Source organism: Gastrolobium bilobum, unplaced genomic scaffold, assembly GCF_033153095.1.
Source record: "Gastrolobium bilobum isolate Gb01-03AN ecotype WA unplaced genomic scaffold, APGP_CSIRO_Gbil_v1 utg18935, whole genome shotgun sequence".
NCBI classification, from domain to species: Eukaryota; Viridiplantae; Streptophyta; class Magnoliopsida; order Fabales; family Fabaceae; genus Gastrolobium; species Gastrolobium bilobum.
The window spans coordinates 58,778-77,944 of record NW_026895581.1 but is presented as its reverse complement, the minus strand read 5'-3'; the positions used below and the strand labels follow the sequence as shown (position 1 = coordinate 77,944).

The 19,167-nt window shown below is 33.2% G+C and overlaps 1 protein-coding gene across 1 annotated transcript; it reads left to right on the top strand.

Moving 5' to 3' along the window:
• Positions 1-2,989: 2,989 nt before the first annotated feature.
• LOC133317766 (NADPH:quinone oxidoreductase-like) lies at positions 2,990-5,194 on the top strand. Its single transcript, XM_061519647.1, has 3 exons — positions 2,990-3,089; positions 3,465-3,659; positions 4,694-5,194. Exons 1-3 carry the CDS (start codon positions 3,011-3,013, stop codon positions 5,002-5,004), a joined length of 585 nt encoding a protein of 194 aa, XP_061375631.1. The 5' UTR covers positions 2,990-3,010; the 3' UTR covers positions 5,005-5,194.
• Positions 5,195-19,167: the final 13,973 nt, after the last annotated feature.

The following is a 19,167-nucleotide window of genomic DNA, read 5'->3' as shown; positions in this document are numbered from 1 at the left end:
GTGTGAAAAGGAAAACGGTTCATGGGGTCTAAAGCAAACACGTGGTCTTTTTTTTTCTCATTATCATTATTATTAACCGGTCGATTATGAAAATGAAATTGACTTATGGGGTCTAAAGATGACACATGGCATTTTGTCGTCTAGTCGTTTCTCTCTTCTAGTTATAAGAATATAGGTATAGATATAGAATATAGATATATAGATATAGATGAGTCAGCTAAGTCAAAAAACTGGGCTTATGATATGGGCTTGAATCATCTGATGAATGTTTCTATTTTTCATTTAATTTTTGATTTGCATATAATTTTTATTTGTAAAGAATACATGTGGCATTAATTTATATTATTTTTTTATTAATTTATTATTATTAGTTATTAACCATTTAACTGTGAAAAGAAATCTAGTTCAAGGAATCTAAAGCAGACACATGACAATTTTTTCCTCAATATCATTATTATTGACCGTTTAAGTGTGAAAACGAAACTGGTTCATGGGGTCTAAAGCCGACACATGGCATTTTTATCCTCTAGTGGCTTCTTTCTTCTCTCTCTCTTTATATATATATATATATATATATATATATATATATATATATATAGAAGTTTACATTTCTGCAGCTGCTATACGTGCAACAATCAAATACTTGCCATATATATATTTGAAAGCATTAAATGCCGAGAATCATAATCATACAAAGGATGAAAGCATTAAATATGAGAAATCATAACCATACACCTGTCGTTGCTGTATGTAAAACGGCTGCAGAAATGATTTTACCATATATATATATATTAGGGTTGAAAAAATGGGTCAACCTGACCCAACCTGCGTTCAACCCGAAAAAAATGAGCCGGGTTAGGGTTAGCTCAAAAAATAAACGAGCCAGAAAACTCAACCCAACCCGACCCGAGTCGGGTTTGGGTTGGCTCGAAAAAAAAAATTCATTGATGCTATAAATTCTAAATTTTTTCCCTAAATTATTAATTCATTCAATACAAGGACATTATACAGATAAATCATAGAAAATTTTGCATTTGGACTTGGAGTTATTGGCAGTTGGCACCGCATTCACACTGGCACACATACTATAAAAAAGGTCTTTAATGCACGATTTTGGACTTATTGGCAGCTGCAGGGTATTTTCGTTTGGGTCTTTGGAATTGGAATTTTAGATTTTACCTTTCCACTTTACCTTCATTAATTTTTATACTTTTATATTTTAAAAAAAAACATAACCCGCGAGCCAACCGTTTGACCCGTGGGTTGGCTCGATTTTTTTCGAGGTGAAATGAGTCGGGCTGACTCGAGTTACTAACTCATTTTTCCTAACCCAACCCGGCTCATTTTAGTCGGGTTACGAGCCAACCCGATGAGTTGGCTCATTTTTGCCAAGCCTTATATATATATAGATTTTCGATTAGCATATAATTTTCGTTTTTCAATTATTTTTTGTTTGAAATGTAATTTATGTTTCTCATTTAGTTTTCGTTTGAAAATTAATTTTCGTTTGAAATATAGTTTCCATTTTATCGAAACACAAAGTTTGGCCAACGAACATATTGATGTATTCTATTTTGATGAGTCAGCCGAGTCAGCAAATTGGACTTATGATATTGGCTTTACTCATCATATGGATATTTCTATTTTTAATTTGTATATAATTTTCGTTTGTAAAGCAGACACGTGGCATTAATTTATGTTATTTTTTATTAATTTTTTTTTTTGTATTAACCAATTAAGTGTGAAAAGGAGTCGGTTCTTGGGGTCTAAAGCAGACACGTGGCATTTTTTTCTCATTGTCATTATTATTAACCGGTTAAGTGTGAAAACAAAACTGGTTCAGGAGGGTCTAAAGCCGACACGTGGTATTTTTGTCTTCTAATGACTTCTCTCTTCTAGACCTCTAGTTATATATAGATAGATAGATTTTCTTTACTTCTTCATTTATTCTTTATTTTCCCCTTTAATTTTTTTCTTATTTATTTTTCTCTTATTTCTATATTTTCTATCAATTTCTTTATTTCTTTAAAATTTTCTCTTTATCTTTATCTTTATCTTTTCTTTTTTTGCTCTTATATATATTTTTTCTTGTATGTATTTTTTATTTTTATTTTCTTCCTCTCAATTTTTTCTTATTTGTTATTTGGATTCACGAGCCGCCATCTTAATTAATTTTGGATAAATATATTGTTGATGTAACGCGTGAATAGAGTAGGAGGAGAAGCAGAATGGAATTTGAAATGTGCAATCATGACTCAGTTACGTGGCGTACAGTCTTTCTAATTGTAATGGGATTGCAAAGTTGCTACCATGTAACAATATTGTTCCACTTGGTCTCCGGCGAGATCCAATGCACCCAATAATGTTGAGAAATAATTTCCGCAGACAATAACGAATAAAATCTTTTTCTTATAAATCATCAAGAGTAACTCAGTTGCCAATGAGTTTCTAAAAATTTATTTGAGATAAAGATTCAAATCATATCTCAAGCAAAATTAAAAAAAAAAAATTGGGAGCCACTGAATGTGTCTCTTTCCTCGAAAGAAATATTAGTCCTATATTTTCTCGGATAGTGAACACAATTCAAAAAGTATATAGATTAAAGAGTAAATATTATTTTTGATCATCAGGAAATTTTACGATGTCCGCTTTAGTCTTTAGCAAATAAAAAAGCCCATCAAGGTCTTTAAAAAATTCAAAATAGACCTATTTAGTTGAAATCGTGGTCCCTCACAAATTCAAAAAAGATCCGTATTAGTCTCTCAAAAAAATTAAAATGGGTTCATTTTGAATTTTTTAAGAACCACGATGAGCCTTTTTATTTGCTAGGGACTAAAGCGTGAATCGTGAAATTTATTGAGGACTAAAAAGAATATTTATTCCTGATTAAATTATAGGCCCAAAATTCAAACACGGATAGGCCCAAAAGTCAAAACCCCTTTTGTCGATTAAATTCACCACTGACCAACACAATCTCGTTACGACCGGACAAGACAAAAACACTAAAATTATGGCACCCCTCATCAAAGTGGCTGCGCTTTCTGGTTCCCTCCGAAAAGCTTCATACCACTCAGGCCTTATACGTGCTGGTACTCTCTCTCTCTGTTAGTGTTGTTTTCTGCAAAAGTATTTATGAAGTTGTGGTGGTAATGGATTTACATTCTCTAACGGGCAAAAATAGATATTATTTAAAAATTATATATATTTTTTTCACTTATGTCATGATGACACGTTACCAGTTTTGTGTGGCACATATACAAATTTTTTTTGCTTAAGACAGGATTTAAACTCTTAATCCAAACAAATTCTTGTAAGCTCCGTTGACAAGTGATCTACTTTTTGAAACGAGTGAGCCACAGTTTGTTGTTTTTGTGGTTGACAAAATTATCTGCCATTGCGGCAGATCCGAGGGACCCTTTGTTTATTATTGTGATTTTGATTTTGATTGGTGGTGATGGTTGCAGCAATTGAGCTGAGCAAGGGAGCAATTGAAGGCATTGAAATTAATTTCATTGACATTTCGGACCTGCCCATGTTGAACACTGATCTTGAGAACCAGGGAACACCTTACCCACCTCGAGTTGAAGCTTTTCGTCAAGAGATTCTTCAAGCTGATAGTGTTCTCTTCGCTTCTCCAGAGTATAATTACTCTGTCACCGGTACCATTTTCTCTAAAACTTCATCTGGGGTCTTGTGTTTGTTTTTCAGTCACTGGTTCTCATGCACCCAAAATCAAATATAAAACAAAAAATTCAATGGGTCATTTCATTTTGTTATGTGCTGCTATGGCGATTTGGATTGCTTTTAATGTAAGCTGAAATGGGTTGGTTCTATTTTGTCTTGAGTTGAACATGTTCTGGCTGAATTCAAGCGTTATTTGGTTTAAAATTGCTACATTTCACAAAGCTCTTTAGAATAGGATAGTGTACCCATGGTTCCGAGGGAGTTTTGGTGGAGTTGTGTGGTTAGAGTTAAAACAGATGTTTCATGTTCCAAATAAATCAAAATAGATGTTACAATTTAATCTAAGAAAAAAAAAATACTGCACATATTTCTTACATTTTTATTTATTTCTTATTTCTCCTACATTTGTACCACCTAATGCATTTTTAAGGAAAAGTTATAGCGTGATAACTATCGAATGAACTCTCAGATGAGTGGCTTTTTCACCAATGCAATGCAGAAAATCAAACATATCATTAGTTTAATTTTTTTGACAAACTATTAATCAATCTAATAGGAATGAAATGCGCACGGAGAGTGTGCATTCAAATCGTGCATCATCCTATGTACAACTTGTGCAAAAGTCAAAATTCGTGCACCACTTGAACGCACACTGATATGCATCTTGCATTACGCAAACTTTTGCACAAGTCACGCATTGTGGTAATGCACGACTTAAATAATCAAGAGAGTTTAGTTTGCATAAATAATTTGAGATAACAATTATCAGGCCATCTATTTTCTTGGAAACTATACATCAGAACAGAGAGCTCTGTTTTTGCATACTACTTGATGCTTACTTTATTTTTATTTTGGTTTGTCCTTAACTGAGATACTGAGTCTCACTTTATTCTTTAATTGATAAAGTAAGTTAGATTACTATACAAATTAGCATCATACACATGTTTAGACCACTAATCAATCATAAAAATACAAGCTTTATGCTAACTTATGTTTTATTTTGTTCTAGCACCACTAAAGAATGCAATTGACTGGGCATCAAGACCGCCAAATGTTTGGGCTGGCAAAGCTGCTGCAATTGTAAGCGCCGGAGGAAACTTTGGTGGTGGAAGGTCACAGTATCATCTTCGCCAAATCGGAGTGTATATTGATCTTCATTTCATCAATAAACCTGAGTTCTTCCTGTTTGCATTCCAGCCCCCTCCTAAGTTTAACAGTGATGGGGACTTAATTGATGAAGAATCCAAGAACAAGTTAAAGCAAGTTCTTCTATCCTTGCAGGCATTTACCCTGCGACTTCAAGGCATAAGCAGTGCCTGAAACTTTAATTCCCAGAAATTTTTGAAATAAGGTGTGGATTCTAGAAATACCAATTTGATTCCGAATGTGCATGACAGCATTGCATGTTTTCAACAATTGTATGAAGCTTGAAAATTTATTAGTTCTCTAATTATATTTGGAATAATGATTTATATTGCTCTCATCATGTTTGGTTTTCTGTTTTACTAGCTATGAGTACAATCTACAAAGTTTCTGTTCATGGATGTTGAAATTTGATTCCATATATATATATATATATATATATATATATATATATATATATATATATATATCACTCCCCATTGTATAATAGCAGTAAATTATTCACATTGATCTTGTTTTGTCAGAACTTTCTAATCTTGACACAGTAGGTTTTTCATGGTATCATGAGATAACCTATATTAACCAAAATCAATTGTGAAGATGCTAAAAGCACTAACACAATTTACCTACTACTACTACTAATCAATTTGGCGTCCCTTTATAATATATGTTTAACCGAGTAGGTGCCAGATTTGGTATCATGCCTAATCATCAATGTGCTATTCACATTGCTAGAGATCAACCGAATGGAAAGGAATCGCACCATTCTTGTGATCAAATAGAACTCTAATTTTGCCAACGTCCCACCATTTTGGCTTCTCTAAGGTATGTAATCGAGATTTTATATGAAATCGGAAGAGAAATAAAAAATCATAAAACGTAAAATCGTAGTAATAAATCGAGATTTTAATTACCATTGGCTTCTCTCAACAACTAACTAGCCAACTGATAAATGTTTTTTACCAAGATCTAATTCAAAGTTCTATCCATGGTGTTGTTTTGAAAACAATTTTCAAGTGCAGTGTTGTTTTGAAAACATCCTACCAACCAGAACCATATTGCTTTTCCATACACAAGAGCTATTGCCTAAGCTTTGACGACCAAGGATCACAGAAGAAGGGAAATACACACTCTTCAACACTTTGCCTCAAAGAATCTTGTTCAACAAATAGCCTCCAAGCTTATTTCACGTAAGAGCTTGATTCATCATATAAGTTTCTATTCCCATGTCCCCTATCCCTTCTTGTATTTTGCAAGTCCTAGATTCAGGAGTATCCATTATAAGTTGTAAATTTTTTCCCAACAAGCCCACTAAATATTGGACCCCTATTATTTGGTCTCTATCTATTTGGGTCTTGAGCCCTATGTGCATTCCTTGTTTGGTATATGAAGTCTCATTACATGACCAAAATGAAAAACCAATTGTCTTCATTTCTTCTTGTAGATAATAATTTTGATCATCTAATAACTTTTGCAAATTCTCTACTCGATAAGCTATCATGCACTCTTTATACACTTGCCAAGAAAATCATGGATGAACAACAGGAATTTCACCTTTTCTTCCTTTGATGAATAGCCCTTGTTTTGGTTGGTGATATTTTCGCATAAGTAACTAGGCCCCAAATTATTCTTTTATTTGTCAATTAAGTAACGTGGAAGTTAATAATCAAAAGAAATTTTTTAGATGAGTGCTTAATAAAAAAAAAAGTTAAGCCATATATCAAAAAAGTAATGTTGAGTAAGACTCCTTAAATGACAATTAAAAAGGATATTTTTTAACATGTGATATTTACAAACTTTTTGTTTACAAATTACACTATGTCTAACCGGTAATACACTCTTGAGTAGAGTATTACCGGTCAAACATAATGTAGTTTGTAAAAGAAAAAATTTGTCAATATAACCCTACTTGTATTTTAATATTATATTTTTTACATTAAAATAGTTCAAAAGTTTTTATTTATTGTGAAAATATTGATAAAAAAATCTTATTTAAGTTAAAGGACTAAAATAATTTTTCGAAAATATTGCAATTGTCTACTTTTATTATTATTATTATTATACTCTCTTGTAAAGTGTCCCATGGCTTCAGATTTGGAACTAATCCCCATGCCAACCACACCTCATTGAAGCGTTTAGCCGTTTACATTCCTTTATGGAATAAGGATGTGTGACCAATCAAAACTTGTCATCAAAGACATTTATAGTGAATTATTCTGTGCTTAAACAAGGTTTAATAAATTAAGTCAACTGAAAGTAAACCGCAATTAATCTCTTCTTATTTGCAAATTAAATGATTCCTATTGCAATAAGATTAAGTCGAATAATTAATAAATTGATGAGAAATAAAAGAAACTAACAATTAGTTAATAAATAAGAAAAACGATGTACTCATATCAAATCTAGCAATTGGAATTTTGGGGTTAAAAATCAGAAGTTGTTTACACAATATTTGTTGTTTAGAAGGGAATCGTAGTCAAACCGTATGTTATTATATGGAAAAAGTGTGTGTGATTTTAAAGAATGTAAAGTTGTGTCATTTTTTTTTAGTAATCTCAAGGATATCCTCCAACAGTAACCGAAGACTAAGTCTCTCTCGAGCACAATCGAACTCTTTCGGAACGGCTCTCCCAAATCCTTAAAAGGATCCGACAAAGAGAAAGAGATAAATTATGAAAAAAAAAGAGTGAACAAAAAAAAAATGTGGACCTCACCTCTTTATGAGAATAAAATTACATAACTTATATCATTTAAAAGAACAAATATTTTCTCCTTATTATATTGTCTATAATCTGCAATTCTCAACATATCACTCACACGTGCTTTTACTATAACAAAAATTTCAGTTCAAACTTGCATTTGACCAAATCTAAAGTGTTTTTTTTTTTTTTTTGGGTGAATAATTTAAAGTTATCAATAGATCATATCTTATGTTACTTCGCTAGGCTCGCCGGATAAATCCTAAATCTTACTAAAATAAGTATTAAAAAAAAAAATTAATCACAATCTTGCAAGTTTCGCCTGTTAAAAGAACTTCAACTTGTTATCAAAAAAAAAAAAAAAAAGAACTTCAACTTATCAGTTGATTAAAGTAAAAATTATTTTTTATTTAATAGTTGAGACTTTGTAACTATTTTTATTTTTTTTTGTTAAAAAGGAGTCATCTTGGTATGGAAACAAAAAAAGGTTAAATTACTTTTTAATTTAATTTTAAAAAATGCTTTTACAATTTACCTAAATTTTAATTACGACCTTACTAAAATTTTATGATTAAGTCTTTAAAACTCATAATAATAATTAAGAATAACTTGCAGATAATTGTGAACATTCACTAATGAAGTCAAATAATCATTAACTAAACACTTATAGGGCCCTATTTAAAAAATATTAGAAGCATAAGGACCATGTCAAAAGCCTAAACTAAAAAATCAATTTAAAAATTTAACGAAAACATAAGGACATAGTATATCGATGATTCCCGGATAAAAAAAAATTATCCTCTACCAAATGTCTCCTTAATGTAATTTAACCAAAAGTATATTGATGCCAAAAAAAGAACATATAACTAGTATTGTTTGCCTCGTTATTGTTAGGGGTGCTAAATGAACCAAGAGCCTTTGGCCCGACTCGTGAAAACCTGAACTTATTTGTCTAAAATTGGTTTTTAGAACCAGGCTTGGACTTGTATAAATGTTCGTTTAATAAAAAAATCCCAGACTCCAATTCAAAAGTCCGACCTTAGAGTCTCTCAGGTAAGCTAGTATACTAACTTTATTTTATATTTTATATTTTTTATACTACTCATAATAGTTCTTTCTCTCTCCTCAACCCTTTTCACCTTATTTTATTTGTTATATGGACTTTTCGAAGGATTTTATTCTATATTATATTGTTTGGATATATATTAAATTTATGAATTTTTGTGAAATTATTAATACTATTGATCGTATATTTTGTTTGGATAATTTTTTTTTTTTTTTTAATAACAGGCTAAACCAGACTTTTATTTTTTATAAATAAGTCAGACTATAGGCCGATAATTATATTCATAACAGATAACAGACTAGATCAGACTGACATATTTAAACACAGACTTAATCTTTTAAGATTAAAGTTTGGTAGGCTCGTCCCGTTAATATCCCTAATTATTGTATTTATAATTATGTATACAATTATAGATATAGTATACTTTTTTTCATAATTGTGGTCAAGGGTCTAATTAAAATTCTTTTTTTGTACAAATATTTTTACACTTCATTAATGGTACGCAATTGAAACACATTACTGAAATAGTTTGATATACTATTTAATTGTTGTTATAATTAATTTTTATTGACAACTTATTTTTAAATAATAAAGTAAAAAAATTATTATCCGTGAAATTACTCCAGAATAAAAAAGTGTAAACAAATAAATTTTAATCTCAAAATACAACACGAACTTTTTTAAGGAAGACATCTCCCACAGTAAACTTTTGTAATGATCTCCAAAAAAGACCAATCTTGAAGCAAAATTAAAGTTGGATATGGCAAAGTCCAAAAACAATAAATAGCCTCCACAGGTACCAATAAAAACAGTACCAAATTACACATAAGGTGCATAGTAATACTACCCCACACACCCTATATAGCTTAGCCATTCTTGACCAAAATCAGCATACATCATGTTACTTTTTATATTCTCAATTATCATCATGTCGTTATTCAGCTGTACCTTAGATTCCACTCAACCCTTCTCTTTTTTTTTCTCTTTTTTTTCAGGAATGGATCCTCTCAAGTGAAAAAGTGGTTATATGGTCATGTTATTTGATCACAATCACTCATTGATGATGAGATAAGAAAGAGAAAAATGTATAATATTTAAATGAATGATTGTGATCAAATAACATGACCACACGATCGCTTTTTCATTCCTTTTTCTTTCAATAGTGATTGATTCTCGTGACGTTATTGGACACTGTCTATGTCTGTGCCTGCATGTCTGCCACTGCCCCGCCACCCTATACCTCTGCCGTCTGCGGCTGTCAACGGCTGGTTGGAGTTGGTAACTGTGACTTTGTCATACCACAATGAATTATTGCCACCCCAGATTCTGCTGGTTTCGGATCATTATTCAATTCAATTAAAATCTGAATGCAGAGTGGCAAAAGTTGAATAAAAATCAAGGCATAGTAAAAGAAAGAAGTGAACAAGTTTCCAAATTTGTTGGAACTTGTCAGCAATCATCACAACTTTATAATTGACACCTAGCTTTCATTCCTTATTATCCCCAAAACTTTTACTCCTTATGTCATTAAATTTCGCTCATGTTTTCATTCTCTTTTGCTCGAACAAAAACCAGCAATGAAACACCCTTTCCATTCTCTTTTGCTCACATATAAACCAAAAATGAATACTCTATCTTCAAATTTCATGGATGATGTGAAAATTTTTAATTCTATTTTATTTTCATAGAAATTAAATAGGGAGGTTATATTAAAATTTAATAATATTTACAAACAAAAATAAAAATAAAAATTTCATATAACAAGGTTAAATTTCGATATGGACTTTTGACCATAGTAAACTTTTTTATTGGATAAATTCAAAGTCCAAACATTAAAATAATATCATGAGACACACATGAGGTGTGCAGCATAGACAAAGGCATATTAGTCATGTGGCCGGCGTTACAAGTTACGTATCAAAATTATGCACGTTCAAGTCGAATAAATTTTTGGTGTTATCGTTATACTAAAGATTCAGTACATTCTACCAATAAAAATATTATATGTCAGTTAAAGTTTTTTTTTCTCTGTCAAATTTTTTCTCTATCCTATAATGTGTAATGCTCTCATTGGTAGAATGCACTGAATCTTGAAACAACAGTAGCACCAAAAATTTATTTGTTCAAGTCATGCATAAAATGACGTGTGACTTGTAAAATGCGTCATGTGATAGGCACACAAGCGCACCTTTTTATGCATGACTTGTTCAAACTTACATATGCGTCTCATGGTATTGTTTTAGTCAAAAATTTAAATTTTGAATCAATATTGTTGAAAATAGAAATTTGAATTATAGTTACTAAGAGATAGGAATGATTTGTTTGTTACAGAATTTATTCTGATTAATTTGTTGATTAGGATTATTGTTAAGTTGTTAGAATAGTTTCCTATTTTTATGTATTTGGTTGTTGAGAGTCTCTTGTATAAATATCCTTCATTTAAGAGGTGAAAATAGTGAAATAGAAATATATTTTCCAGAACTCATATTTTAACATGGTATCAGAGCAGTGTTCGATCCACTAAAAGGATTTTTTTTCCATTGAAATTTTTACTAATCTCTACCTACCTTCTCTAAAATTTCGTAGCCTTTTTTTTTCTTCTCCAGTCCTTATTTTCTTTTCTTTTCCGTAATTTTATACCCGACCCGCCCACTCTCATTCACTATACCACATATTACCCTACCCGACCCAAATCCCTAACCTTCTTTTTCCCTTAGCCGTAATGGCCTCCTCTCCCATATCTCCAGAAGATTCTCCAGAACTTTCAGCGACCCCTTCTCCTAACATTATCATCCAACACGATGCTTCATCCTTTCCTGTCACTGTCCTTCTTGATGATGGAAACTACCCTCTCTGGTCCCAGTTAATGGATATGCGTATTGGGGCCAGAAATAAGTCCGGCTACCTCACCGGAGCCACCGTGAAACCACCCACCACTGATCCTCTTTATGAAACCTGGATTACTGAGAACAAGAAAGTAAAGAGTTGGCTCATCGAATCGATGACGCCGTCCTTGATGCAGCGGTTTATCCGTTTGGAATCCGCTCGAGAGATTTGGGATACGGCGCTTCGGACCTTCTACGACGGATCCGACGAGACCTGCCTTTTCGAGCTTCATTAGCGCTCCTTCTCCACGAAGCAACTCGGTCGTCCCCTGTCTACTTACTACAACGATCTCCTGGCCATCTTCCAAGAGATTGACCACCGAATGTCATCTTCAACAACCACTGTCAATGATGTGGTCAACACGCACTCATCCTTAGCTAGCATGTGTGTGTACATTTTTCTGAGTGGACTTGACTCTGAATATGATCATGTTCGCGACGAGATTCTCAGGAAAGATCCGAAGCTGGACCTTGAGGGCACATATGCGTTCCTCCGCCGTGACAATCAACAGCGCATCACTATGAATCGTCCACTTCCTTCGTCTGATTCTTCTGCCTTGGTTGCGCGTTTCCCCTCTGGAAATTCTTCTTCCAAACCGCGGAGAGATTACTCGTCTGGCAAGCCTCTGGTCTGCTCCCATTGTGGTGATTCAGGCCACTCGAAGAGCAAATGCTACGAAATAATAGGATACCCAGAATGGTGGGACTTCACAAAAAGGCCTCGAAGGAAAGTCCCCTCCAAGGCTCTGAGGTCGTCTTCTGAAGGAGAAGCCTCTACACCTCCTCAAGCTCATGCTATCTACGAAGGAATACTAGGTAACTCTCTTGCTTTCTCTGCATACTCTGGGAATACCTCTTGGATAATTGATACTGGCGCATCGGATCATATGATTCGTGATGCCTCTGAGTTGACACAGTCATTTCCCTGTGATAAATCCACTGTGGCTCAGCCCCAATCACCGGTCAGGGCACCATCTCTCTGACCAAAACCCTCACCCTCCATTCAGTCCTTGTGGTACCATCTCTAGATTTTAACTTAATTTCTGTCAGTAAACTTACATCGGATCTTAACTGTATTGTGGTTTTTTGGCCTATATTTTGTGAGTTTCAGGACGTCCAGACGCAGGAGATCCTTGGCTATGGTGTTAGACATGGCAACCTCTACTTCTTCAACCTCAAAAATGGTCATTCCCAGCAACCAGTGGCTTCGGTTACCAAGGTTCCAGTATCTCCTCCTTCTGAAGTTCTAATTTCTGAGTCTTCTCGTTCTGCAATATGGCTTTGGCATCGGCGACTGAGGCATCTTTCCTTCTATTCTCTTAAAAAATTGTTTCCTCACTTATTTTTTAGATGCAGTCCTTCTCTGTTTAGATGTTCTGTTTGTGACATGGCCAAAAGCCATCGAATGTCTTTTTACCCCAGTCCCAATAAAAGTTGTATCCCCTTTCAAGTGATTCATTCAGATGTATGGGGACCTGCTAAGGTCACCTCCCTTTCCCAGTCTCATTATTATGTGTCCTTTATTGATGAATGTACTCGAATGGTTTGGATTTCCCTCCTTAGAAATAAAGTTGAAGTATTTTCTATGTTTCAGAAATTCCATAGTATGGTTAAAAATCAATTTAACAGCTCCATCCATATTCTGCAATCCGATAATGGCCTGGAATATAAAAATAAACTCTTCTCTGAATTTCTGCTTTCTAATGGAATCAAACACCAAACATCTTGTACTTATACCCCTCAGCAAAATGGTTTGGCTGAAAGGAAGAATAGACAACTTTTAGAAGTAGTACGGGCCCAATTATTTGGCATGAATGTTCCCTCATCCTATTGGGGAGAGGCAGTCCTCTCTGCTACTTATCTCATCAACCGTACTCCCTCAAGTGCCTTGAATTTCCTCACCCCTCACCAGAAACTTGAATCCTATTTCTCTATTCCTCATGTCACTAAATTAGAACCTAGAATCTTTGGTTGCACTGCCTATGTTCATGTACCTAAACCCCTCCGCAGTAAGCTTGAACCTTGTGCGAAAAAATGCATCTTTGTAGGATATTCTGATTTCCAAAAAGGATACCGTTGTTATGATCCCACAACCAAAAAATTGCATGTCACTCTTGAAGTATCTTTTCGGGAATCCGAAGCTTTTTATTCAGGGGAAGTCAACCATCCTTCTTCTCAGGGGGAGACTAAATATATAAGAGAAGAAGAATTTTCCTTCCCTGTGACCATAACTCTACATCAGCACAAAATCTCACTTCACCAGAAGTCTCAGCCACAGATCTACACACCAATCCCAATCATGCAGAACCTCCTACACCTGAAGGGTCACCATGTCTACCTCTCATAACCGAATCTCCTGCTATGGACAACTCTGAAACACAAGCTACTCTTGAGGTAATTCCTGATCCCATTTTACAAAATTCTGATTCGGATATTCAAGTAAGAAGGTCAGAAAGACAAAATAAAGGTGTACCCCGGACTACTTATGAACCAGACCCAAATGCCAAAATTAAATATCCCATTACCAGCTACGTGTCATCTCATAGGATATCTGGATCATATGCTTCAATGACTGATCAATTATCTTCTGTAGCTATTCCTAACAATGTGCAGGAAGCATTGGAAGATCAAAAATGGAAGGAAGCAATGAACATTGAAATGAAGGCACTTCAGAGTAATCAAACTTGGAGTCTAACAAATTTACCAGAAGGAAAGAAGACAATTGGATGTAAATGGGTATACACGGTTAAGCTAAAGGCAGATGGAAGCATAGATAGATATAAAGCAAGACTTATGGCAAAGGGATACACTTAGAAGTATGGGATAGACTACCAAGACACATTTGCTCCAGTGGCTAAGCTCAACACCATCCGAATCTTAATATCAATAGCAGCAAACAGAGACTGGCCGTTAAAGCAGTTTGATATGAAGAACGCCTTCTTGAATGGTAATTTAGAGGAAGAAGTCTACATGGAAGTTCCACCAGGAGTGAAGGCAAAAGAAAATACAGTTTGCAAGTTAAATAAAGCCTTATATGGTCTCAAACAGTCACCAAGAGCATGGTTCGGCAGACTTACACTTGCAATGAAGAAGTTTGGCTATAGGCAAAGCAATTCGGACCATACACTGTTTATTAAACAAAAGGAAGGTAAAATTTCCATACTGATTGTCTATGTAGATGATATGGTTCTAACAGGAGATGATATAGAAGAAATGAAAATATTGGAGAAAAAGCTTGCTGAGTTTGAAATGAAGAGTCTAGGACAACTGAAGTACTTCCTGGGAATAGAAATTGCAAGATCTGAACAAGGGATATTCATGTGTCAAAGGACATACACACTGGACATCTTATCCGAGACTGGAATGATGGCTTGTAAACCGTGTGACACCCCAATTGAGATGAATCACTCCCTTGGCATATATCCAGGACAAGTTGAAACGGATAAAGGCAGATATCAAAGGTTAGTAGGAAAGCTAATATATTTGTCACACACTAGACCTGACATTGCCTACTCTGTAAGTGTAGTGAGCAGGTTCATGCACTCTCCTAGTGAAGAACATATGAATGCAGTATACCGTATTCTTAGATACCTGAAGGGATCACCAAGAAAAGGTCTTCTATTCTCAAAAAATAAGGAGGCTTACATAGAAGGATATACAGACTCTGATTGGGCTGGAGATAAAACTACTAGGCAATCTACTTTCGGGTACTTCACTTTTGTAGAAGGGAATCTAGTCACATGGAGGAGTAAGAAGCAGAAGGTAGTAGCAAGATCCAGTGCAGAAGCAGAATTCAGAGGAATGTCATATGGCATCTGCGAACTACTTTGGATAAGAAGCATACTTGCTGATTTAGTTATAAAATATAATCAGCCAATGAAGCTCTTTTGTGATAACAAGGCTGCTGTGGAAATTGCACACAATCCAGTTCAACATGATAGGACTAAACATGTTGAAGTAGATAGACACTTCATTAAGGAAAACTTAGAAAATCAAGTGATCCAGATACCCCATGTTCGATCAGAAGACCAGCTTGCAGATGTGCTAACAAAAGGTGTTTCAGTAAAAGTATTTGATAGACTCATTGACAAGTTGGGCATGACAGATATACATGCACCAACTTGAGGGGGAGTGTTGAAAAATAGAAATTTGAATTATAGTTACTAAGAGATAGGAATGATTTGTTTGTTACAGAATTTATTCTGATTAATTTGTTGATTAGGATTATTGTTAAGTTGTTAGAATAGTTTCCTATTTTTATGTATTTGGTTGTTGAGAGTCTCTTGTATAAATATCCCTCATTTAAGAGGTGAAAATAGTGAAATAGAAATATATTTTCCAGAACTCATATTTTAACAAATGACAAAAAAATCTCCATTTTTACATTAAATGGGTCAAAAGATCTTTAATATGAAATGATTCATTCCTTTTTCAAGTGAAAAAATAATCGACATAACATAGGTGTTCTGGTTGATTTTTCTTTTTAATATATTGGGCTAAATTGTGTAGATCCTAATTTATTGTGATAGGGCTGCTATCTGTTGCCAACCTGTTGACATTAATTTGGTTGCTAGTTATTGCCAGCTTTTCTTGATTCTCATCTCCCTCTTCCTTTCGCTTTTCTTGATTTTGTATTTTGGAAATATATTAACCAAATGTTCTCAACAATTTGATAATTTTTTTTTTGGTGGATAAACAATTTGATAGTTTTGTATATCCTGTAGTAAGGAAAATTTGCTTAAGATATTTTACGAACTTATATATGCTTACTTTTGACAAATATGTGTTCATTTTATGAATATATTTCTGCCACAAATGTGAAATGGCAATAACTAGTTCATAAATGTTCGGAAATAAAATGTTTTATTACGGAAAGATTTGTCGCAAAAAATCAAAATAATACAGCAATAATATAAGTTTCCTTAAAAATAAAATATTGATGGAAATAATATTTATTATTAATAATTTGTGGGTAGTAATTCCACATAAATATAACAAAGTTATTAAAATTTTTAAGGGAAAATAATTATTAAAATAAAATCAAAGAATTTATTTTTCAAAATACCAAAACTTGAGGGGCTTTATGTATTTTTTTCCTTTATTGAGCCTTTAATCAAATTTTTAATTTAAATCAAACAAGCAAAATTATTTTACTGTTCTTCCTTAGTCAGATAAATAATAAAAATGATTGAATTCAATAGTCACGTATTAAAAGCTCAATTAATACTAAATTAGATTAAAATCACAAGAATATTCAACAAAAATTGGAATGTAATAATCCTTATAAATATCAAGAATAACATCAATATAAGTTATACTATCAATCTTAGTTATTGATTTTATTTATAACGGCTCTCATATATTACGTATGCGAACAGTTAAATGCAAGTAAATTAACAGACAAAATCTAATACAAGACTTTTTATTGTTGTACTAGTATAAAAATAAATTGCCCCGAATAGATTAACGGCCAATTTTCAATAAAATTAAGGTATCAAGGTAAAACTTTTTTAAAAAATAATTTTTTGGAATGGACAACGAATAAATGAAACTTATTTGGTGTTTGTTGTTCTTTACAAAGAAAATAAATAGAATGGTAGTTGAACTGATCCAAGTATAAGGCCATAGTTAAAATAAAAATTAACGGGTCATATATACTCGTATGTGTTAGAGCATTAAAGTGGATGGGGGATATTTGCAAGTGTTTATATTTTTTTAAAGAAAATTATTAAAATTGAAATCATCATGATGTTTTGAAAAGAAAAAAAAAATTGATCTTCAAGCAAAATATTAAAACATTAACACTATTGTACCAAGAAACAACAAACATTACGATTACCAAGAAGTCAGATCAGATTTTTTTTTTTTTTTTTTTTTATAACAAGTCAGATCAGATTTTGTTTCCTCAACACATTGTTTCTTTGGACTTAGTGCATGGTAAGCATGTTACGTGCAAGTCACTCAATTATATATGTACAAAATCTGAATCTGACCATGTTTCTTGCCTTATTGCAATGTATGTTCAACTTTTGGTGGAGTTCAATACCAATAATGGCTAGCTTTATTTGGGAAACAATCCTTGAAAGCAATAAAATCCCATCTTAAAGTAAAAATTATCATAATTATGCATATGCTTAAGATGGAAAGTCATCGATCTTTTCTTTTTTATTTTTGATACATGGAAGTAAAAAAGTCATCGATCTTATTCTTCATAATTAGAAATTCATTAAGTTAAAAAAAAGAAATAACTAAAATTTCATACTAATTAAGTGCATATATACTGCGGAGTGGATGTCCCATGTTAAAAATATTTGTTATGTTTTTATAATTTTTTTCTGTTTAATTAGTCTTTCAACTTGGTCATGAAGATGGGTGTGTGGATCAAGAATAATCTGTAAATGTATGGGAAAAGCACCATTTTAAAGCTTTTGGACAAAAGAATTGTCCGGTTAAAGTTGATTGGATAAGTTTTTTCAAAGTAATGCAGTCAAACATATCGCCTATGCTGACGGGACTAGTCCCGTCACTGATACTGACGGGACTCGTGCCACGTCAGCGCCACGTAGGCAATCTAATTACCGTAAATCTTCAGAAGACCATAACTTATGACTCGAGTATCCAAATCAGATGATTTTTTTTTGATTTCACATAACTTTTCGAGATCTACGCAATGATACCTCATTTGACATATTTTATCTCCCAAAAACATAGTTTGAATTTGTAACAATTGTATCATAATCACAAGAGTGTTTATCCATAAGACTATGTTTGTGGGAGATAAAATATATCAAATAAGGTGTTATTGCGTAGATCTTGAAAAGTTATGTGAAATAAAAAAAAAATCATCTGATTTGGATATCCGAGTCACAAGTTATGGCCTTCCGAAGCTTTACGATAATTGGACTGCCTACGTGGCGCTGATGTGGCATGAGTCCCATCAGTATCAGTGATGAGACTAGTCCCGTCAGCATAGGTGACATGTTTGACTGCATTACTTTGGAAAAACTTATCCAATCAGTTTTAACCGGACAATTCTTTTGTCCAAAAACTTTAAAATTGTGCTTTAGCCGTCAATGTATAATGGAATATTATGTAGCCAATGGGATTTTGATGTTGGAATTTGATTTTCAACTAATTGAAGAAAACTTTATGTTGGAAATTCGTTTATTCAAACTAAAGTTTCATGTCTTGGTTGAAAATTTCAGATGATAAAGATCCCAATTTCCTACAATATTAAGGATGGGCCATTGACAAAGATTGAAGTGGGGTTATATATATACAGAAAAGGCACAGACACATGGGGCATGATTCTTCAACCCTGTCTCTCCCGCTATTTTTTGTTTTGTTTTAATATTTCAATTGGTTCATTGTTTCGCGACTAGTGTGATTCGGGACAAGTCTCTAGATTAATACTTTAAACATCTCCCAAAGACAATATCGGAGAGGATTGAATACACACTCTTACTCCACCTACTTAATTTCTTAACATCAATTGATCAGCTATTATCGTTTGGTTCCCACTACCTATTTTTAGCTTAGTTAATAATTAGTTGTATATCTGGTCATAATAAAAAACTGAAATCATACATAACAATGATTTAGAATATAAATTTTTTTTCTAGATAAATCATCAATCTTGATCTTCCCCTAAAGTTATCATGAGTGTGAACAATTCAGGCATCAATTAATT

What these genes read in the sequence shown, in the direction of transcription:
- LOC133317766 (XM_061519647.1), top strand. Translation starts at nt 3,011, where the DNA reads ATGGCACCCCTCATCAAAGTGGCTGCGCTTTCTGGTTCCCTCCGAAAA. An exon ending in CTCAGGCCTTATACGTGCTG is followed by an intron (nt 3,090 to 3,464) that starts GTACTCTCTCTC and finishes TGATGGTTGCAG; the next exon opens with CAATTGAGCTGAGCAAGGGA. An exon ending in GTATAATTACTCTGTCACCG is followed by an intron (nt 3,660 to 4,693) that starts GTACCATTTTCT and finishes ATTTTGTTCTAG; the next exon opens with CACCACTAAAGAATGCAATT.